Raw genomic sequence first — 23431 nt, 5'->3', positions numbered from 1 at the left:
TTACACACATAGTTGCTCTCTTCAAGTGTTCACCTTTCATCTCCAAACCTGTAGACACAGAAATGCAAATCCACAAGCACACACACACACACTTTACTCATTACTTGCAGCAAATGCATTTCAGTCTAGTAAGGCACAGGGAGACCCCCCCCCAAAAAAATCCCCTTCTGTCTCTTACACTTGCAGTAACCCCTTGTGTTCACCCATCACAACGGCGGCTACAATAAGTTGCACATTTAATGACGACACGCCGTCGCCGTGTGTACACCATTCCTCTCTCACATGCACTTTATCACCTCTGCAGTTTACCCACCCAACAACACAACACACTTTCCACATACTCCTTGGGGGTGCTCATTCTCCCCCCCCCCCCATGCCAGTTCCTGCTCACTCATGCCTTGCCATCATGACACCTCATGTCGTAGATATGATCACACCCTCGGTTGCCTCCTCTCTTTTATTTATTATTATTATTTTTGCACAGTCAACTCCTTATCCAAACGCCTCTTATGATGCTCACTGCTGTGGATGGAAGGCTCTCTCTCTCTCTCCCCCATACAGAGCCTCTTTTCACTAATGGGAGTGAGGCAGACAATCAGTTCCTTCCGCAGTTCTTTGTAACACCCGAAATCGATGCATTCTCTCCCCTTTGCTTACTCTGCCACACAAAACCCCCACAGCCCTTCCATGCTATTCTTTCTCTCTCTCCCCCTGGCACACACCTGCATCTGTACAAATGAACCCCTTCCTGCAGCTTTGCTCTGCAATTCTGTTTTTCCCCCACCTCCCATCGCAACCGTGAAACATTGGGTCAAGTAAAAAATCCCTCCAGCTCGTACACAGGTTATCCTCCTTCAAATTCATTAGCTCTCATTCAAGAAGCTATTTCCTGTAATTAATGAACTATCCCCCCCCCGCATTCCAACACAGATACATATTCATTTCCTGGGCCCCCCTTTCCTTTAGCATTTTTCACTGAGCACACCCACATTTCCAGGAAGGGTTTACAGGCAGAGCGCACGGTTTGCATGCGGGTTTTCATTCTTGGCGTCTCCGATTCCAAGGATCTCTGGTTAGCTGGGCCCATTGAGAACTCCTGCCGGTCAGAGGATGGACCCTACCTAACACGTAAAAGACCTGAGCCCCTTTTATTTTGCAAGGACGGCCACAGCTCAGGGGCAGAGCGCATGCTTTGCATGCATAAAACACAACAACAACACCCAGGCTCCAGGCTCGGCGTGTGTCGCATCCAGCGCACACCCACACTCTTGGGGAGCGAGCCAGAGCGCACATGTGTGTGTGCGTGTGTTTTGCGCGAGGAAGGTCTCCGCTTGCGGGTCGGAGCCTTGCAGTTAAAAAGCGTCTCGTGAAGCAGAGCTGAAAAAGCGATGCGCGGGACCTTGGAGAGCTCCGGCCAATCAGAGACACCAGCAGCGCGCGGAGCCAGATGCTTTCTGTTCCGGCGATTCTCCTTCGTTCCCCCAGACCTGCTGGACGAGGAGCCCCGTCCACCCTCTCGCATCACGCATCCTTTTTTTCCCCGGCCGCAGGTTCTATAGATCCCCACCCCTTTCCCCGGGATACTTTCGGCCAAAGACAGGCGCGCGCCACCGCTCTCCAAAAACACACACACACTGCGAAGCGCACGGAGACGCACGACGCTTCCTTTCCCCTCCTTCCTTCTCTTTCCCCGGGGGGAAGGCAGGTGCGCCGCCGGCGCCTGGGCTGTGAAGAGCCAAGGGGAGCCGGGCTCCTTCCCTTTCCCGCACCTGCCTTCAGCCAAGGCGCCGAGATTGCCAAGGCACCGGCGGCCTCCGAGCCTGGCGCGCGCGCTGCCGGGCAAGAGGAAGGCGGAGCGAGGCGGGGCGGAGCTGCTGCTGCTGCCTCCGCCGCTGCGTGTGGGAGCGCCAGAAGGAGGCTGAGGGAGGACGAAGGAGCCAGCGGACGCTCAATGCGGTGCCATAAATTGTGGCGCCTCCTTCCCAGCCAGCCCTCCGGACAGCGGGGAGAGACACCTGGCTGGCCGGGGCAGCTGGCGGCGCTTGCCGCCTCAGAGCCTCTCTCCAGGTGGGGAAGGGCCTGCTGGCTGCGTCTTCCGTCGAAGTCTCGGCGGGGTTGGCTCTTGCCTCAGGAGGCGAAGAGAGGCTTTTGCTGCTGCTGTTCTGGCCGTGCTCGGCTATCGCCGAAAGGGTCCACACAAACGCGCACAAGGCCGTCTGCGCCTGCGTGGAAAAAGACCCTCAGTCTCGGGCCCAAGAAATTTCCCTCAAGTTGAGCAGCGCTGACCAAACCACCACCACGCACTGGAAACACAACAACACACAACCGTCAAAGCGCTTCCTCTTTCCTTATTTATGAGGCACAGTCCATATTATCACAGAGTAGACCCAAGACAATTTGCTGCCTGAGGCATATGGCACGGTGGTCCCCCTCTTTCTGCATAAAGAAGCTGGCTGGACTGGCACTTGGATGTTGCTAAGAAGCTGGTTGACTGGGAAGCATCCCTCACAACACCTGAGGGCTGTGGGTTGCAGGTGAGGTCGAGAGAGGTGGTGTGGTAAAAACAGCCCTGTCAGCCCCACAAAAGGGGATTCTAAAGGAGTGGTGGTGGTGGATAATAGAAGGGAAAAGGAGAGCTTTATTTATTTCTAAAGGAATAGTGGTGGGGTCAAGCACCTCCCATAAATTGCAGTATCCCCTCCCCCCAATGGTAGGGCCGGCCCTGCATCCTAGCATTTTGCTAGCATGAGGTACTCAGGTTTGCATTCTTCAGAGTTCCACCTACCTCTACGGACACTTCAGACCCAGCATCAAAAGTGGACTGTGCAGTGATGCACCTCTTCTCTAGTTCACGTGCATATAATTATTAATTATAATTATTAGCGAGCACTGATAGTAAGCATGCAGCGTGCAGCCTGTCATTTTGCCCATGGTTGCATTGTCAGACACCACATTTTGGGCCTCGTTCAGTGGAGGATAGGCTAAAGCAGACTGTAGCTGATAGCAAGGAGCCTTAGACAGATGGGCAATGGTAGAGCAATGACTAGGGTCACTGAGTTAGAATTGGGATGTTAGAAGCATGCTCCTATTTTCATCTGTGAAATGTTGGAAGGTATGGCCATATTTAGTGGGTCCCTGAATGCATTTGGGAACAGCACCCTAAATGCATTCTAATTTAATTGAACAGTTGCATTTCTACCACACAGCTTCACATCCTGATGCACTGCCCCACATCCCTTCATAAAGGAATACCTTATTGAGAGGGGCATTTCAGTCCCAACAAAGACACTTCTTTCCCTCTCCTCAAATAGAGCTCACTCTCAGCAATTATAAAATGAAGCCCTATTCTTGATTTGTGTAGCTGTTACCAAGTAGTCCCATTTACTCATACAGGGAGATATAAACTGATCCATAGCTCAGTGATAAAGAACATTATTTGCATGGAGAAAGTTCCAGATTCATTCAGTCTCCCATTAGGATGAGGAAAAAGTAATATGAAACACTGGAAAGTGAGTTCCAGTCAGTGGTACAATACACATTTGTGAAAACCACATTATTATGTTCTTAAACATGTTCTTTGGATGAAGGGCAGTATATAGATTTAAATAATAATAATAATAATAATAATAATAATAATAATAATAATAATAATAATTACAAATGTGCCAAGACTTACATAGTGCTACTGCTATCCGTTTCCTCTTTCTGTTCCTTTGAAATACTTTCCTTTGAAAGTATTAAAATGCGCAAAGCAAAAATTGAAAAGCAAAAATTAAAAACAAACAGAAACATGTCCTGAGAAATTACAGAATGTTGGCTCCCTCCATCTTGAACTTACAAGGCATTAAAATGCGTCAAGCACCTTGGCAACTGATTGAAATTATTTATATTTACTAATGCACTGCACTGTTCATTCCAACATTTTCTGAAATACAAAACTGTACCAGCAATTGCAAGATACTGCTTCCTACCAATCACTGCACAATATCAAGCTATTCCGCTTCTCCTCAGCTTCCCACCTGATTGGCACAACATTGGAATGCTCCTGGTTACTGTGCAATAGAATGCAAATTAGGGATGGCAGTGGGTGAAATTTGCTCAAGGCACATCAAGAAAGAAAATGACATTTGATAGTCTAGGGAAGGTTGTGCTCTGGTGTTACTTCTACTTTGAGGCTTTTTTTGAGGGGGGGGGGTGTTGCTATTGCATGTGCCTGAGTTCTGCTGGATGACAGCTCGTGCTGTTAAAGTGGGACACAGATTTATGATAGAAAAGCTATCAGTAAATATGTATTATCCATTAAGTTAAATATACAACTGGGAGAGTTCAAGGCAGTGGTGGGGGAGATGTATTTCTTAAAACATGCAAACACACAAAAACACTCGCACGCACACACAAATTAATTCCAATATGAGAAGATATATACAGTGGTACCTCGGGTTAAGTACTTAATTCATTCCGGAGGTCCGTTCTTAACCTGAAACTGTTCTTAACCTGAAGCACCACTTTAGCTAATGGGGCCTCCTGCTGCTGCTGCGCCGCCGGAGCATGATTTGTGTTCTCATCCTGAAGCAAAGTTCTTAACCTGAGGTACTATTTCTGGGTTAGCGGAGTCTGTAACCTGAAGCGTGTGTAACCTGAAGCGTATGTAACCTGAGGTACCACTGTATAGAGGCTTATGTAAACAGGGGTTTGGCCTTATCCTAAAGCAGAGGTAGCCACTGTGTTCCCCTTCAGGTGTTCCTGGACCACAATTCCCATCAGCCTCAGCCATCATGACAAATAGCCAGGGATATTGAGAGCTGGGGTCTAGAAGACGCCACTGTTGGCTATCCCTGGTCCTAAAAGAGTAATAGCAGAGGATGGATGAACTGTGATCTGTATGATACAGAAATCTAGTTGTATCATACAGCTTCTCCCCCCTTTGCAATAATGTAAAATTTCAACAGCTAAAAGATTCCAACAAATATTATAGACATAACAAACAGAATCCTACTTCTAGCAAGGAATGCAACAACTATGGTAATTCACCGTCTGTTCGGCTCTGTTGTGATCTTGTCCCATTTTCATGAATTTAAGAACACTGGGGGGAAATAAGCAGGTTCACAGCATGCAATAACATCACTGAATGGAGGATAGTAGGCGTAGGTTTATTTCTGTGATGAATTATGTTTGAAGATGCCCAAATGGCAGTAAACATAAGTAACACATTTAAATGCCCCTTTCTGCCATAACAAGCTCTGTACATGAAAGAGGCTTTTCCAATGATTTTTCCAGTCCAAAAAATTACTGCTGCAAACAGACTTGGGCATTTAAAACAGTGACTAATGGAGTTAACTTGAATGGAATTCATCACAAGAAACTCCCCCCCCCCAGCATAGGGCATAAAGCATGACGCTTTAGCTTTATTGCAGCAAGGGAGCCTGCACTTGCCTCTGGTTACATTTAAATCTGTGGTTACCCTCACCCTTTTTACAGGCTCGTTTTACTTTTCATTCGTGGTTTTGAAATGTACTTGTCTTTTGTTTTATATCTTCACAGATGGTTTTTTTATTTTGAAAAGAGCACAGCGCAACACCCCCCAACGATCAAACACCAGGATCTTCATAGTTTGGGCCTTGCTCAAGGAAAACAAAACCCCAAAACAATACAGGAGCTGTGAAGCTTTGCATTTCAAGTAGCTTCTGAGCTTCATGACAGTGTCTGGATTTCAGCTCCATTGGGAATCTCCTCCTGATCTGTTGCATGGCGAGCAGACCATGATCTGATGAGAGGATCAGCCTTGAGAAGACTGGATTGTAATCCGGCAATTGCTTGCAGCGAAAGGTGAGGGAGAATCCTGGGGAAATACAGCTATCGGGTAACATGACTTCTACACGCGCTTGGATACTGATTCCTCCATGTGTGCTGGGATATTGATCGAGTCTCAGTGGGCCTGTGGATCTTTGGAGAAGGTTTTCTGGGTGGCTTGTTGGCCTTCTCCTCTCTGAACATCATCCCATCTCCTTTCCAACTTGGTGACATGGGTGTTTGATGGTAAAAATTTCTGCTGACTCATCCATCCTTAGACATCTCCTTCGAAAGCCAAGCAGATGACCGAATAGCATCTACCAGTGCCTTTTATTTCTAAAGTCATTTTTTTACAGCCCCGTCAAAGTTGCACATTTGCTTGTGCTTGAAAATATTCTCTTTCATTCATTTTGCTTTTTCTTCTTCTTTTTTTGAAGGGAGGAGGGATTTACATATTGGGTGCGCCTCTCCTGAGCCTCTCCTACTGGGAGAGGCAACTCCACTATTCCTCCCCAGAACATTAGGAAAGCAAGAGTTAACTTATCTAGTGTGAGGGGTTCCTGGAAAGATTTTACCCTGTCTGCTTCAACCCCCCCACCACCACTCCCCCCTCCTCTCCCCCCTCTCCCCCACCCCACCCCACGAAGAATGGGGCCTGTGCTCCTCAGGCGTGGAGGTTGCCTCCTACTATGGATGGCCCTTCTCCTGGGATGCTGGGCTGAGCTTGGCAGCAGCCTGGAATTCCCAGGAGCAGAGGGCCAGTGGACTCGTTTCCCTAAATGGAATGCCTGCTGCGAGAGTGAAATGAGCTTCAACATGAAGACCCGCAGTTCCAGTGGCCTGGTCCTTTACTTCGACGACGAGGGCTTCTGTGACTTCTTGGAGTTAATCCTGACGCAAGGTGGGAGGCTCCAGCTCAGCTTCTCCATCTTCTGTGCTGAACCCGCCATCTTGCTCTCTGACATGGCTGTTAACGACAACCTGTGGCACACAGTGGTTGTCCGCCGCAATTTTAAGAACACGACGCTACTAATTGACCAGACTGAGGCTAAGTGGGTGGAAGTGAAGTCCAAGCGACGGGACATGACTGTCTTCAGCGGCCTCTTTCTCGGAGGGTTGCCTCCTGAGCTGCGTTCAGCTACTCTAAAAGTAACACTCTCCTCGGTGAAGGACCGGGAGCCCTTCAAGGGATGGATAACAGATGTAAGGGTCAATTACACACAGTCCTCGCCTGTGGAGAGTCAAGAAGTGCGGCTGGATGACGAACAGAGCCACCTGTGCGCCAGGGATGACGTTTGCCTCAATGGAGGCGTCTGCTCTGTGCTCAATGACCAGGCTGTGTGTGATTGCTCCCAAACTGGCTTCCGCGGGAAGGACTGCAGCGAAGGTAAGAACATGTTTTCACCTTTGCCCTGCCAGCCTCTCCCTCAATGACAGGGAAGGTCAAGAGATGGAGACTGCATGGCTTTTCCTCTGTATGAGTGAATCTCGCAGCTGTGCTTTCCCCTCATCCATCTCATACCTTGGACCTTCGGTTAAATATTCCAGCCCTTCTTCCTCCATCCCTTTGAACAATTATTGTCGCCATATGTTTTGCAACTTTTAAGACAAAATTGAAGATGAGGTGGTGGAAAGTTGCCATTTTGGGAACAGGAAGGTTGTGGGCAGTGAGCAATGTGGTGAGCAGAACTTGGTCGCATGGAAGGGAATGTGGAGAATTAGGTTTAGAAAAGGAAAGATGGGGAATGGGTAACTTGAAATTATCCTTGATGGGGTTTCTCCCATTAGGAAACGGGCTTTCAAATTCATCCACAACTCCAGTCAGCTGAAGTACTTGATTTTAAACCTGTTTAGTCCCAATGAGATTAAATAACTTCAAAAGCAAGTATTTGGCCTTAACAGATTTGTGGATTTGATTGCTCCTAGTTTGATTATTGTATGAAAGCGTGGGAGGAGAGGTGATGGGATTTATTCATTGTATGAGGATAATGGAGAAATTGTGTTTGTTCTTCCTCTTTGGAGGTAGGTTTATTAATATCATCAGATTGCTTGAAGCCATATCAATGATTTATTTGTGCAGCTCCTTAATGGACAAAGAGTATGAATTGCAGTGGATTTATAATTTCATACCAGAATAAATGTCATTTTGCAATAATGGACTTAGCCAGTTCATATGTCTGTCATATAAAGGCTATATGCAGCTGTAGAATTATTTTGACTGGAATATTTCCAGAGGTCAGTATTCAGAACTAGAACTCAGAAGACGGTGAAAGCAAAAGGGACTTGCTTGTATTCTTCTCCCTTTTTCTTTTTTTTTAAAAAAAACAAACAAACCAAAACAAACCTGCAAACATGTTAATAACTGAATCCTCATTGTCAGCGCCCATCCCTTTTGGTAACATGGATTAATTAATTGCGGTTTCATCTGGTCCTTATTTATTTTTAAAAATAAATAATATTTGAATTTCTAATTTTTTGCAGATGTTTTTCTGAAATGGATAGGAAATATTTTTGTTGTATTTGCTGGACATGGAGTGACAGTCAAAGCTGTTATAAATGATAGCATATGAGGAGATAGAATACATGTTTCTGTACACATATAAAAATTAAAGGAAACAATCTTCCTATGGAATGGAGAAATGATTCCAAACTGACAAAGGTGAAGGTGTTCATTGAGTGGCTATATGTCTATAATGACTGAGTAATTTGCCTTTTTCACTTTTAATTGAGTTTCACTGGCTGTAGAAAAGAGACATAATTTGTGGGTGTGCTTTCTATTATGTAAACTTCCTTCCAGTTCTTAGATTTTCAGTCATTTCACATCCTATTAATTTGTCAGCTTTTTATCTTTCATCTTCTCTGTTATTAGTGCTAAACATTCAAGCCTTTTTCATTACATATATTCACAAATGCTGTTGAAACTGTAATAGATCAAATAATATATATGCTATAAGATCATTGGCTCTTGGGGAAATGCCTTTGTATTGGTGTTATTTGCAAATACTTGGTTTTAATGCAGTATGTGGTCTTAAAGGAGTGCTTAGATGAGTTTAGATGTCCCTGTTTTCAGTACACTGACCTAATTCACAATGGTAATTGATTGATAGATTGAGGTTGCAATCCTATGGCAATGACCTGGGAGCAAGTCCCATTAAAAGAATTGGAGATTGTTTTTGAGAAGACATGTAGAAGGCTGCATTTGAAGCCAGTTAATAGCAGAAATTACAAATGTTGAAATTGTCTGAAGCACTATCCATGTTATGAAAACAAGTACCGTATTTTTCGCACTATAGGACGCACCAGACCACAAGACGCACCTAGTTTTTGGAGGAGGAAAACAAGAAAAAAAATATTCTGAATCTCAGAAGCCAGAACAGCAAGAGGGATCGCTGTGCAGTGAAAGCAGCAATCCCTCTTGCTGTTCTGGCTTCTGGGAGAGCTGCGCAGCCTGCATTCGCTCCATAAGACGCACACACATTTCCCCTTACTTTTTAGGAGGGAAAAAGTGAGTCTTATAGAGCAAAAAATACGGTAAGTTTTTAAGAAACATTGATGCAGAAGCACATTAAGAACCAAAAGTAAGGGATGGAAGAATGTCACAACTCCATATTAGAAAGATGAAACAATTGCACCTCCATTAAAATTAAACACTGATGTTGATGCTAGATGCATGTAAATCTCATAAACTACTTCAAAAAAAGTGCAATTAACACTTTCAAGTGGAGGAAGAATGGGTGTTTTTTTATCTAGCCAGCTATTAATATTTACAGACCTATTCCGTCTACATTTATTCATATCAGTGGGATTTACTCCCAGGTAAGTGTGTGGTGCAGCCTCAGAAGCTCATCACAAGTCTTTAATTACGGCAGTGGCAAGGACTCTTTATCCCAGTTAGAACATCACAGTGTATGCTGATTGCAGGGGAAAATACACTGCTTGCGATGTGCAATATTGCAGCTGATTAAAAAGAAATTCAGACAAAAGACAAGATTCCCAGCCAGTCACAGAGAGCTGCTACTCTCTGAGCCCTTGCATCCTATTTGTTAATGAAAACCATATCAAATAAGGTTGATTGCATAACAGCAATGGGTAGCTCTTTGTATTGATTAATCAAAGGTTTGAATTACTCTGTGATTAGGTTACATTCTTGTGACTAATTAGGGGAAGCAAAAATAAAATAGGAAGGGGACATGTGCAACCTGTTCCCCTCATTAGGCTTAAGACTCACAGCAGCTCTTGCCTATAGCGGTTATTTCTTCCTCACCCTTAGTGGCTCTGAGTCTTTGTAGACTTAAAAACTGTCGGTGGGGTTTATTCAGTGGTCGAGAAAAAACAGCAACTGAATATGGTGTTCTGTTTGCATAGTGGTGCATTTTGGATTATTGTATGATGGAGTCATTCACCACCACCATTATTTATAGAAGTGCCTAAAATATACTGGGCACTGTTGTACGTGCATAAAAGTTAATCAGAAGACTTTCTGGTCGTTAAACTTCATGGGGTTTTATTATATGCCTGTGTTTCTTGCATAGTCTTGCTTTATAAAGTGGAATAGCATAAGGGGAAGAGGATTTGTTAATGAGTTTTCTTTTCACGCCTTAGGTGCTGCTCATTACTGTGCAGATAACTGAGCAGTTTTTTAATTTTTTTTTAAGCAAACATAGCCTGCTATAAATACTGAGTTTACTGTAGCAATACGGGGCGCTGCTACCTTCACGGACCCAACTATTTATATCAGACTCCATAGCTGTTCTTTAATATATTATTGGTATTCCTATTAGTGATAATATACTTTTAATGGCGCTTCCTGAATGTTCACATGCATTGTCTCGTACAAAAAGCATTGCAAGGTAGGTCAGTATTATTTATGTACTGAGACCAGATCAATTTATTTGTTTTAAAGCATGAGTTATAACAGGGCAGGAGAATGACAGGCTAGTCCTCCTCTTCATGTTTACTCAGAAGGATGCATCCCTGAGATTAATGGAGCTTATTCGCAAATCAGCATACATAGAATTGCAGTCTGAATGTACACAAGGAACAGAACAGAAAAGCTGGCTAACATTAAAAAAAGTTGCCACACAATATAGAATTTTAGATTATTGTCCCTATAAAAGCAAACCTGCATTCAATTTGCAAAATCAGTTTTTTTCTTGCCACCTCTGCAAATGTACTCACTTTATATGTAATGTACTTGCATTAGTTGTTTGACAGAAAACATGATTTGGCAAAGTCATCCTGATCTCTTGTTCCATGAAACAAGGTCAGATTAAACAAAAAGAACAGGAATAGAATGGGAAATGTAATAGACAATGGGTTTAGGAAGCATACATGCCTTACTTTTAAATCATGTGACTTCCCCCAAAGAATCCTGGGAGCTGTAGTTTACCTCTCAGAGAAGTACAGTGGTACCTCGGGTTAAGAACTTAATTTGAGCGGAGGTCCATTCTTAACCTGAAACTGTTCTTAACCTGAAGCATCACTTTAGCTAATGGGGCCTCTCGCTGCTGCTGCGCTGCTGCTGTGTGATTTCTGTTCTCATTCTGAAGCAAAATTCTTAAACTGAGGTACTATTTCTGGGTTAGCGGAGTCTGTAACCTGAAGTGTATGTAACCTGAAGCGTCTGTAACCTGAGGTACCACTGTACAAATCCCAGCATCCCTAACAGAGTATAGTTTCTAGGATTATTTGTAGGAAGTCAGTTGTTTTAACTGTATGGTGTTCACACAGTCCTAGGTCTATTTGTGCACTACAAATGCAATGCCTCTAAACATAATGAGATTTTAGTTTATCTGCCTTGGATTGCACTAGGAATGGGTTAGAACAAAAGTTCTGTGTGTGTATGTATGTGTGTGTGTGGATATATTAAACCACAGAGCCTAGGACTTGCTGATCAGAAGGTTGGCAGTTCAAATCCCCACGACGTGGTGAGCTCCTGTTGCTCGGTCCCTGCTCCTGCCAACCTAGCAGTTCAAAAGCACGTCAAAGTGCAAGTAGATAAATAGGTACCACTCTGGTGGGAAGGTAAACAGCATTTCCGTGCGCTGCTCTGGTTCGCCAGAAGCGGCTTAGTCATGCTGGCCACATGACCTGGAAGCAGTACGCCGGCTCCCTCAGCCAATAAAGCGAGATGAGCACCGCAACCCCAGAGTCGGCCACGACTGGACCTAATGGTCAGGGGTCCCTTTACCATATATATATCTCCATGATTTACAGCCCCTCAGATCACAGGAATAACTTTCTGATCACATGTCATGAGCTGGGGGTGGGAATGTAATCAAGAGGGAAATAAAAACTTCTGAAGAATCAGCATATCATGCTGCCTAACCACATTTCTTACTCTAGTTTTAATTAATAGTTTAGCAGCTTTTTCTATTGACTGTGCTCAGGAATAACAAAGGGAACACATCCTCTTCTAGGAGATCTGAACATTTAATAATAATAATAATAATAATAATAATAATAATAATAGATTTTAAATTTATATCCCATTCATCTTGCTGGGTTTCCCCAGCCACTCTGGGTGGCTTACAACATATATAAAAACACAGCATCAAAAATTAAAAAACAAAAACAAAATATCCTGTACAAGCAACAAACAAACCAATAAATCAATAGAAACCAATAATAACAATAACAATAATAAACAGTTTACAGTTATACCCAAATTAAAATAACCGCCAACCCCAACTAAACATTTAACAACATCAACCCGACAAAAACTAAACAGAGGAACCAAAATTAGAACTATTTAAAACATTTTAGCCAGTTGCGCCAACCCAAGAGTTGTTCTGCCAATGTCCCTCTGTCCTCCCAGGAGCCTCTTTTAGGAAGGACACAAAGTGGCTTCAAATCAGTGTGAAGGTAAGTACAACTATGCATCCATGAATACAAGGGAATAATACAAAAATGAAATTAAAACAACAGCAACAATGTAATTTTCTTTTTAAAAATGTACTGTGCGTTTTGGGTCTATGGACCGCAATAAAGTTGTGTGTGTGTGTGTAAATAATAATAATAAAAAAATACAGTGCCATGCATTCCATTCTAGCATAGTAGGATGGTGGATTTTTACTGTGGCTATGTTATGTTATTGCTAACATAAAAAATAAGTGAGTGCCAATTCAAAACAAATTTATTTGATTATTTTTTTAATATCATGAAGAAAAATCATTTTGAGCCACTATTTTCATTTAACATACCAAGTATTTCTGAGAGAGGACGGCTGTCCAAAAATATACTTCACTGGCAATCTATAGAGTCACCCCATCCTTCATAATTTATGTCCGTTATTAATAATATATTTATGATTTCCAGTAATAAAAGGGTTGACTTAAACCTCTAGCCTCAAAGGGGATCCTGGACTGTTCTATATTGCTGATGGAAGGGCAAAAGATAGATGCTTGCCTAAGGATTGCTAGTGCATTTACGACTGGTCTTGGTGGATAGCTCAGTGAAAAAGGATCAGTAGGAAAGGGGTCTAAAATAAACCTTCCCAGTATGCTGTTGCATCTTTGAAATAATATATACAGCAGAGATGGATATAATAAAGATGGAAAAGGTGTAAAAGCAACCCAAACTTAACAATCAGCAGTGTGGGGCACTAACTTTGCTTGTGAGGAAAGGTGTTGAGGTGTTGTGTTTTTTGTTACATTATAAAAGGAAATACTGGTTGGTGACATGATAAATTTGTAGAATAAAGTAGAGAAAGTAGTTTTGCTCTTTCTCTCACAGGACCAGAACTTGGGTTCCTCCAGCAAAGCTGATTGGCAGGAGATTCAGGACAGAAAAAAGAAAGTCTACGTTCACGCAGTGCATATAATTCATTTAGAGAATTCACTAGTTTATATGGCTTTAAAAGGGGGATTAGACAGATTCATGGAGAGCAAGTCTATCAGTGGCTAGTCATTCAGTCCTGGATGTAGCAGAAATTATGACAAAATTATTCTTAAATGGATTCAGATGAATATTGCTTCAGAAAAAGTGCAAGGATAGTAAAATCAGAACAGATTGTCAGATAATTTTTAAGAATCCAGTGTGAAATGTAGCACTATCTACCAAGGTTATTTATTAAAAGCTGTAAGTGAAAATAGTCAAATAACTGTGTAATTGATAATGCTGTAAAGTATGGCAATATTGAAATAATCTGTGAAATGCAGAAGGCTTACAACTCCATGGAGATTTTTTTAGCTCTTTTTTTTTTTTACTGAGCCCATATTCATAGAGATTGGGTAAAATTGTCTTTATGAACATCGCCCCCCCCTCTTGTGGAAACAGAAAACAATTGCTAATCATTCCTAGTATTACGCTTATGTAAAATTCACCTTGTAAAAATCCTGTTGCTCTTACTATTGTGACGCCATTTGTTTTAAAGGTGGGTATAAAGACAAAAGACTAATGGGGGGAAAGTCCTAATATGTTTCAACCATTTACACTTTCCATCATGATATAGAACAATACTTTTTATAATATTGTTTTGCAGGGAGTGTAGCTTTTTAAGTAATGCCAGGAACACCCTGAACCAATGAGTTGAATCTGAGCTTAAGGAGCCTGTTTGATTAAACGACTTGGAGGCTATCCATGCACCAGACTAGTTATTAAGCTCTGAATTAACCTGAGTGAGTCAAATCAAACCTTGTTACTGTACAACTGCTTCCTGTGAAGAAGTAGCCCTTGTGGCCTTGGTCCCAGGTATTATGGTTATAAAAATGCATTTTAAAAAAACACCCACCCTTTATCTTTTGGCATAGTGATATCTATCAACAGCAGTTTTTACATATAGTTACACTTTGCTGTATGGAGTTTTACATTTCTTTAAAAGCCCAATAATGTTACACTTGCCATCTTATGCCTCTGCAATACAGATAGGCCCATAACCTTTATAGGTCGTTTTATACCTGGGATATTTCTCACAGCATAAAATAGACTAAACCTTATGAAGCCACCATACACAAAGCCAAACCGTTGTTCGCTGTTGTCTTCTCAGACTTCCAGTGGCTCCCCAAGGTCTTCAGCAGAGGTCTTCTTGCTTTCTGTAGCTGTTTGACAGGAGACACCAGGGGCTGAATCCAGGACTCCCCCCCCCCTTTCCCCCCACTGAAATCACATTCCTTCTAATACTGATCTGGTGGCGAGTGCCAAAAGAAATGGAGACAAAACATGGCAATTGAGAAACAAGAGGGAGATGTTAGTGTGTTTTACCAAAGTATGGAAAAAAACCCTCCCAACTTTTTTTAAAAGTAAGGGGGCATAACCCCCATCATTCTACCTGGACACTGAGGTCCAGCGCTGAGGGCCTTCTGGCAGTTCCCTCGCTGTGAGAAGCCAAGTTACAGGGAACCAGGCAGAGGGTCTTCTCGATAGTGGCACCCGCCCTGTGGAACGCCCTCCCATCAGATGTCAAAGAGAAAAACAATTACCAGACTTTTAGAAGACATCTGAAGGCAGCCCTGTTTAGGGAAGCTTTTAATGTTTGATGCATTACTGTATTTTAATATTTTGTTGGAAGCCGCCCAGAGTGGCTGGGTAAGCCCAGTCAGATGGGCGGGGTATAAATAATACAATTATTATTATTATTATTATTATTATTATTATTATTATTATTATTATTATTATTATTATTATTATATTATTTTATTAGAAAGTCCAACAATCAGCCCTTAAGGACTGGGCATGCTCAGTTGCCATGGGATGTTGTGCTTCAGTTGGAAAGGAAAAAGCAAAATGAAACTAGGGTGGTGATGAAATGCTAAATTGCTAAATTGTAGCAAACTCAGGTGGTTGAGTTGTGGGCAAAACTGAGCTACACACACTGATAAATGCTAAATGATGTTGATGCCAGTCATAGACAATGGCTTACTTCAGGCTAAGTGAGCTCTTCAAACATCGTGGACTGTGGGATACAAAAATATTGAGAACAGCACAATTTCAGAATCAGTATTGTTGGAGCCACTGTCTCTGGACTTTCGGACTTCAAGCCATGTATGGGGAAAGGTTAGAGAAGATGAAAAAGCTCCCAGGAATGGAAAGGAGCTATTTTAGCATCTCCTGGACCCATAACTTTTTATGAACATTACCGGGAAGAACGACGTCTATGTAATATAAGCCTTAATAATTTAGGAGATTTTGTGGAGGACTAGGTAAAAATATCTTCAGTATTCGTTCCAAAACCATGTGGACATAAGTGGGGGTGTTGCAGAACCAGACATTATCTGCTGTTCCGTAGAGTGCTGATTCAATGAAGACGGAACCTTAGAAAAATCACCGAATTAAACTTTAGGCTGAAATAGGGATTTTCAGAACAGTTTGTTTCTAAGTTTCTCAGTTTTGGTGGACCCATCAGCACCACACACGTGAACAGGCAAAGCCATCACTTCAGCACTAAACAGACTTCCCACCCAGCCAGGTGTCATTGATGAGTCCTGCCTTTCAGTGCTGTCATTGCTACATATCTCATTTATATACTAGTACTGTTGGCCATATTCATGGCGCTGAAGAAGGGCTTTTTAAAATCAAAGACACTCCACTTTTGCTATGGCTAGGGTGGATGTCATAGATAGATAAATGTTATTAGGGACATGGGATGCAGATGGCACTGTGGTCTAAACCACTAAGCCTCTTGGGCTTGCTGATTGAAAGGTCGGCGGTTCGAATCCCCACGACGGAGTGAGCTCCCATTGCTTTGTCCCAGTTCCTGCCAACCTAGCAGTTCAAAAGCATACCAGTGCAAGCAGATAAATAGGTACCACTGGGGTGGGAAGGTAAACGGCGTTTCTTCCATGTGCCAGTAGCGGTTTAGTCATGCTGGCCACATGACCTGGAAAGCTGTCTGTGGACAAACGCCAGCTCCCTTGGCCCGAAAGCGAGAATAGTGCTGCAACCGCATATGTGATGGCCTGGGATTCCGAGTCTGAGAGCGAACCGGAGGAATCCCAGCCGGCACAGGAGTCCCCGCCTCCAGGGCCGGCTGAACTGGGGCAAGGCCTAGATGCTGAGGAGCCTGCACCTGTGCCAGATCCTCAGGGGCAGGCACCAGGTGAGACCATTCTGGCCCCAGAAGTGCTGGAGGACTCAGTGGCTACAGGTGAGCCTCCCCCGGGGCCCAGTAACCCTTCGGCCTCTCCTGAACTGCAGAGGCTTAGGGCAGAGAGGCGAAGGGAACTGGTCTCTCCCAGGAGGAGTGCTCGCCTTAAGGCCAGGAGAGGCGGGGCTCCTGGGGGCCGGGACCGCCCCCGGCCTTAGAAGGAGATAAAGGCCAGGCAGCCCGGTCCCAGGTTGCGGGAGCAACGTCGTTGTGGAGTACCTGCTTTACCCAGACCTAGATCTGCACTCCCAGTGTGCCTGTTCCTCGCCCGGCTTCCTGCTCCTGACTCTCCGGTGTTCCTGTTCCTCGCCCGGCTGCCCGCTGCTGACCCACCAGTGTTCCTGTTCCCCGCCTGGCTCCCTGCTTCTGCTCTACCAGTGTTCCTGTTACCCGCCTGGCTTCCTGCTGCTGCCCTACCAGCGTTCCTGCTCCCCCGCCCGGCTCCCTGTTTCGGACCTCGCGTCTCATCTAGTGATCGTCTACCCTGCTAGTGACTCTGGACTGAACTTCGGCTACGGTATTAGTACCTTTCCCCCCCGGGACCAGCACAGCATAGTTGCCTTTGACTGGACTTAACTGTCCAGAGGTCCTTTACCTTTTACCATTTATTAGGAACATGTAGGCCCAAATTTGTCAACTCAATTTTAGCTCACGGCTGTTGTGTAAACTCCCCCATCCCACTTAAAGGTTTTATGTTAGGAAGTAGAAAATCACTGGATAGCATAGTGCCAGGGATGTAATTACAGCAAAGGGAGCAAGCTGCCTGGCAGAATCTAGAATTTATGTTGGGTTTTCAAATAATCTCCCCCCCCCCTTTTTTTTTACTTTAAATGGCAGCCTCTGAAATGTATCTTAATATTAAGCCCTGAGGCAGGGAACTAGCATGTATTATGAATATATCTGTGAATGTGATATTTTAAAGTTATAATTTCCTCTCTGAATTCAAGACCTAAGGGATTGAAAGAGCTGGACATTTAAGTATGGACCCTCAAGTTTTCAGAGGAGCAGGACTGAAACTTGAAAACGTTTAGGATCATTTTAAGCCAGTTCTGTTTAATGCACGGATGTTCTCTGAGATGCATAGTTTTGATACTGTTGGGGAATATGCACTGCAATGTGGATAAACTCAGTAGAGTGGTACCTCGGGTTAAGTACTTAATTCGTTCCGGAGGTCTGTTCTTAACCTGAAACTGTTCTTAACCTGAAGCACCACTTTAGCTAATGGGGCCTCCTGCTGCTGCTGTGCTGCCGGAGAACGATTTCTGTTCTCACCCTGAAGCAAAGTTCCTAACCTGAAGCACTATTTCTGGGTTAGCGGGGTGTGTAACCTGAAGTGTATGTAACCTGAGGTACCACTGTACTGGCAACTGGAGGAAGAAACACATTTGATTTTTATTAGCCGTTGCTTGCAGCCTTAGGCAGGCAGAATTTTTCATTTTGTAGAATAAGTCTAATGTTCCCAGGGCTAAAATGAAGGCTTGTAGAAAATTTAAGATTTGCTGGATGTCAAATTCTTGTTGAAGAGATTGCAATTTGATAGTGATACATTTCCCACATTATACCCAGGCCCACCCCTAGGATAAAGAGTGCCGAGAATAAAAAAGGAGAAGTAGATTTTGGGATCACCACCAGTAGCCTAATTTATTTTGTAATATTTATAGACCTTTTCTCAAAATTTCATTTACAAAGCAGTGCATTTGGAATAATAATAATTATAGTTAAGGCACACTGATTTAAAAATATTTACGGTGAGAATTATGTCCACATCGCTTGCATCTTGCATCAAAATAACATTGTGGCCAGAATAAAAGAAATACAAGGCATGGGCGTACGCTACTGTTCTCAGCTTCTAGCAGCCCCAGCCAACATGGCCAATGACCAGGAAGTTCTAGGTGGTCTTTGGTAACATGGTGCCTCGAGCGAGGGCAACATTTGGTTTTTCCCCTATTTCTTATTTTCACAACAGTTAATTTAGGTACAGTTTACTCACATACTGACCTGTATAAATATATGAATATATGTGTTATTATCATTATTAATCCTAAATCTGGTGCTGTCCAGCAATATCTGGAGGGCACTGTGTTGACTACCCTTTTTCTCCGGTGAAAAAAAATAGGCAAACTATTTGTAGATCACACTGGATTGGCTCCAAATTAAGCCAAGCTACTAAGTACGGTAATAATGAAATATAATGATTTAAAAAGGCAAATTATTGAATAATTTGGAAATACTGATGAAGATGGAGCATCAATTGTTCACACATTTCCCAGTGTATTTACTATAAAAGGAGAAAACTATGACTATCTAGGTCTGTTTCTTCACTTTGTACTAAACTGGGGAACCTGTGGCCCTCCAGATGTTGTTCAGCTCCCATCCACCTTAGCCAACACCACCAATGGCCAGGGGTGATTGGAGTTGAAGTCCAGCAACATCTGGAGGGTTACAGCTTCCTGAAAGGGCCTACAAAGTGTACAACATATCGGTGACTAAATAGTGAAACTAATGAAGATGAGTGGGTTAGAAATGGAACCGAAAAAGGAAATGGTTTAAACTAGAGAAGCTCCAGAATTTCTCTTGAGCTGAAATTTGCAGTGAAATCTAATAATTCCTCCCTGGCAAAATATATCTGCATGCATACAAATTTCAGTACCCATTTCTTATGTGTTTCCCAGATCCAGCTGTGGAGGGGAAAAAATGCATAGTTCTATATGCATATGAATGCAATTTCTAGTCTATGCGTACATACACCCAGTTTGTGTGCCATTGTGAATGTGATCTTCTCAACTGAGCTCAGCTTCCTGATGCAGATGCTCTGTACCCAATAGTCAGAAACATCCAGTTGCTTGCTGGCCTTGCACGTACGCACCAATACATACCCCATCGCCTTGGCATGTGCTTCAGCATTTTGAGGTTGCACTCCAGATTCCCAAATGCCCACTTTCTGCAGTTCCTGTGTGCTTGATAAAATATAATTTAGGACAGAGTGGAATGCTGTGGGGTACCGTAGGCAACAGCCATTTTGTTGACAGGTATCAATGGTTCAACCCCAAGATAATGAATTGCTTTGCAAACTGATGGCATGGTATACAACTTGTCATCTCTTTGTGTTTCAGATGGGGAAGGGCATAGCTGATTGGTGAAGCATGCTAAAGATCCCTGACATCTGCTGTGCTATCTAAAACCCTGCAGTGTTCCTGCCCATCAGTGGACACCAGTGTTTCCCAGACTTGGGTCTCCAGCTGTTGTTGGACTACAACTCCCATCACCCCTAGCTAGCAGGACCAGCGGCCAGGGATGATGGGAGTTGTAGTCCGACAACAGCTGGAGACCCAGGTTTGCGAAGCACTGGTAGAGCTGGGATTGGGGGCAGCTTCTTATGGCAACCAGCCATGCACCAGTTTCCAAGTGAAAGTCATTTTCCATTGAAATGGCACTCACATTACATGCTTTCCAGTGCAGAAAGGGAAAAGACATGAGCATTCTGTTGATTGGGCATAGCAGAGAGTTCTCGTTTTACTTAAAAGCGGAGAAACTTGACTCTAGTCATTTTTTCTACTCTAGTGGCAATGCCTTCCTGTAATTAAGAGTACATGTAAGGCCATTACAGAGAGCAGTTCACATTACAGTGTTGCAAATGGAGATCTGTATAGCAAACAGGATGTTTCCAGATTAACTCTTCAATCTCTATAGGAACTTAACATTACCTTTGCTTTTCTCCTTACATGCTTTGAAATGTGTGCATATTTTAATTGCAAGGGTCTTGTTCTTACCCTGTAAATCAGACATAAATGGCTGGGTGAAATGACACATCCTCAATTTTACAGTCCCATTTACTGCAAAATAGGCAGAAGGAAATCCAGTGATTTTAGGGCAGATTTTTTTGGAGTGGTAGTAAATTTACCAGAGCTCTTCAAAACTCCATCAAGCTCATAGCACTGTTTTGAATTTCCAAAATGCCCCATTTGTGACACAAACTATTGTCCCCATTGGGAGCTACCTTCCTTTTTGCTTCCAGTGCCCTAGAAAATCATGCCGATCCCTAAAATGTAAAGTAGCCTTTCTTGCCAGTAAGTTTCTCCCCATGCACACACTTAAAAATTGGGCTAAACTTTCATCCTTTGATAGCTTAACACAGCACTAGACACTCCTGTTGAAAGAATTTCAAGTTAAATATTCTACATATAGGAGGTTAAAGCACAACAATTTTGTGCATATTGTGTTAGTGTGCATGCAAAAGCATACAGATGGAACATCCTGGACACTTCACACAGTGCAGAATGCAATCTAAATACAGTCAAGATTTCTGAGTGACATTATTAAATGATAGTAGCAACTTGAAAGGCAGTGTTGTCCTACAACTACTTTTCCTTTCCTCTGTTCATTTTTACAAGCATTGAAAAACACGTTGTTGTTGTTGTTACAGCCATACCTCGGGTTACAGACATTTCAGGCTGCGTTTTTTTGGGTTACGGACCGCCAAAACCCAGAAGTATCGGAACGAGTTTCTTCCGGGTTTCGGTGGTTGCACATGCCCAGAAGCACTAAATCACACTTTGTGCATGTGCAGAAGTGCCGAATTGCAACCCATGTGTGTGCAGATGCGCCGCTGTGGGTTGCGAACGTGCATCCCACCCGGATCGCGTTCACAACCCGAGTGTCCACTGTATTACTATTATTATCCTTTTCACATTTAATATTTTATTGCAAACTTAGCAAAACAGAAGAAATCCAAAGAATACAAAATGTAAGCCGTAAAGCGTCACAGCCTGGAAGGATAAAAGTACAAAGATACAGCACCAGCTCCAAAGGAATAATAAAGTATCGACTCTTACCAAAGAGGGATCTAGGGAGGCATGAGCAGTTCTGTTGCACCAGGTGTGGAGATTCTGGGGTTCCGCAGCATGTACCAGGACTGTGATGTCCAATAGAGGGCAAGAGTTGGGGTCTCCAGATTCTGAAGTTGCACAGGGCTCCACTGAAATCTGAGACGCAAAGGTCCGCCATTGCTCATACAAAGATTGCCTTCACAAGTAACAAAGATTTGCATGTGTAGGTCCCCAGGCCACCCCTCAAATAACTTCACACATAACACGTAATTTTAGTTTTGGTTTTTGGGTACTATTTTGGCCACAACTTTATTAAAATACAAAATCAGTGAGTGGTTGTTTAGACATTGGTTATGACTATCTGTCCCCCCGCCTGGGACAGAACTGACATCCCGAGGTCCGATCGGTAGCCAGTAGAAGGGAAAGTCAAACTTGGGGGTCATTTGAGCTAAGCGTCGGACCCACGCCGCTCAGCCCAGCAGCTCCCTGAAGGCTTGCCGGCCCTGGTCCCATGACAGGGATTGGGCGGCCCTGGTCCCATGACAGGGATTGGACGAAATTGTGGTAAGCCCCAGGATTCCTTTAACGGAAGTCCCTTCAGCACAATAGGAGGGGCAGGCACAGCCTATCCTGACCCCTCCACCACCAGCATATTATAACCAATGCCTAACCGCAACCTTACAAGTTGTGACGAATTGCTGAGTAGTAGGCAAAAACCAAATGGCACAGCCAATCACGAAATGGCAAAATTCCTACTAGGCCCCTGCGCCAAGGCAGATGACCCCATGACAGGCAAAGCAAGGTCAACCGGAAAAGAGGGCGGGCGGGCGGGTGATCCAATGCACTCTGCAATGAGAAAGAGAAACCAGAGTGCACTGATATTTAAAGACTATGGTCCCACCCACCCAATTTGCAACATACAATTTGCCCCAGCAACCCGGTTATCCAATCACAATGCCAGGCAACAACTATTAACCTGCCTGGCAACAAGAGGGCTGGCCCAGCGGCCCACACCGCAACACGTGCTCTCATTTATTGGAGAACACACTATGTAGAAATGAATCATAGAATCATACAGTTGGAAGAGACCACAAGGGCCATCGAGTCCAACCCCCTGCCAAGCAGGAAACACCATCAGAGCACTCCTGACATATGGTTGTCAAGCCTCTGCTTAAAGACCTCCAAAGTAGGAGACTCCACCACACTCCTTGGCAGCAAATTCCACTGTCAAACAGCTCTTACTGTCAGGAAGTTCTTCCTAATGTTTAGGTGGAATCTTCTTTCTTGTAGTTTGGATCCATTGCTCCGTGTCCGCTTCTCTGGAGCAGCAGAAAACAACCTTTCTCCCTCCTCTATATGACATCCTTTTATATATTTGAACATGGCTATCATATCACCCCTTAACCTCCTCTTCTCCAGGCTAAACATGTCCAGCTCCCTTAGCCGTTCCTCATAAGGCATCGTTTCCAGGCCTTTGACCATTTTGGTTGCCCTCCTCTGGACACGTTCCAGTTTGTCAGTGTCCTTCTTGAACTGTGGTGCCCAGAACTGGACACAGTACTCCAGGTGAGGTCTGACCAGAGCAGAATACAGTGGCACTATTACTTCCCTTGATCTAGATGCTATACTCCTATTGATGCAGCCCAGAATTGCATTGGCTTTTTTAGCTGCAGCGTCACACTGTTGGCTCATGTCAAGTTTGTGGTCAACCAAGACTCCTAGATCCTTTTCA

General features: G+C 43.7%; 1 protein-coding gene across 29 annotated transcripts in view; it reads left to right on the top strand.

Moving 5' to 3' along the window:
• The window catches only part of NRXN1 (neurexin 1), a 1024248-nt gene that overhangs the window by 2575 nt on the left and 998242 nt on the right, over window positions 1-23431 (top strand). For all 29 annotated transcript variants that reach the window (XM_081188376.1, XM_081188372.1, XM_081188367.1 and 26 more), the window contains exon 2: window positions 5542-7177. In XM_081188376.1, coding sequence (XP_081044502.1) covers window positions 6439-7177 — 739 coding nt within the window. In that variant the 5' untranslated portion in view covers window positions 5542-6438. The remainder of the gene's footprint in view (window positions 1-5541; window positions 7178-23431) is intronic.

This window comes from Podarcis bocagei (assembly GCF_964188305.1).
Source record: "Podarcis bocagei genome assembly, chromosome: 3".
In the NCBI taxonomy this organism is placed as follows: domain Eukaryota; kingdom Metazoa; phylum Chordata; class Lepidosauria; order Squamata; family Lacertidae; genus Podarcis; species Podarcis bocagei.
Note: the sequence above shows the minus strand (reverse complement) of the source record. Positions and strands in the feature narration are given on the sequence as shown.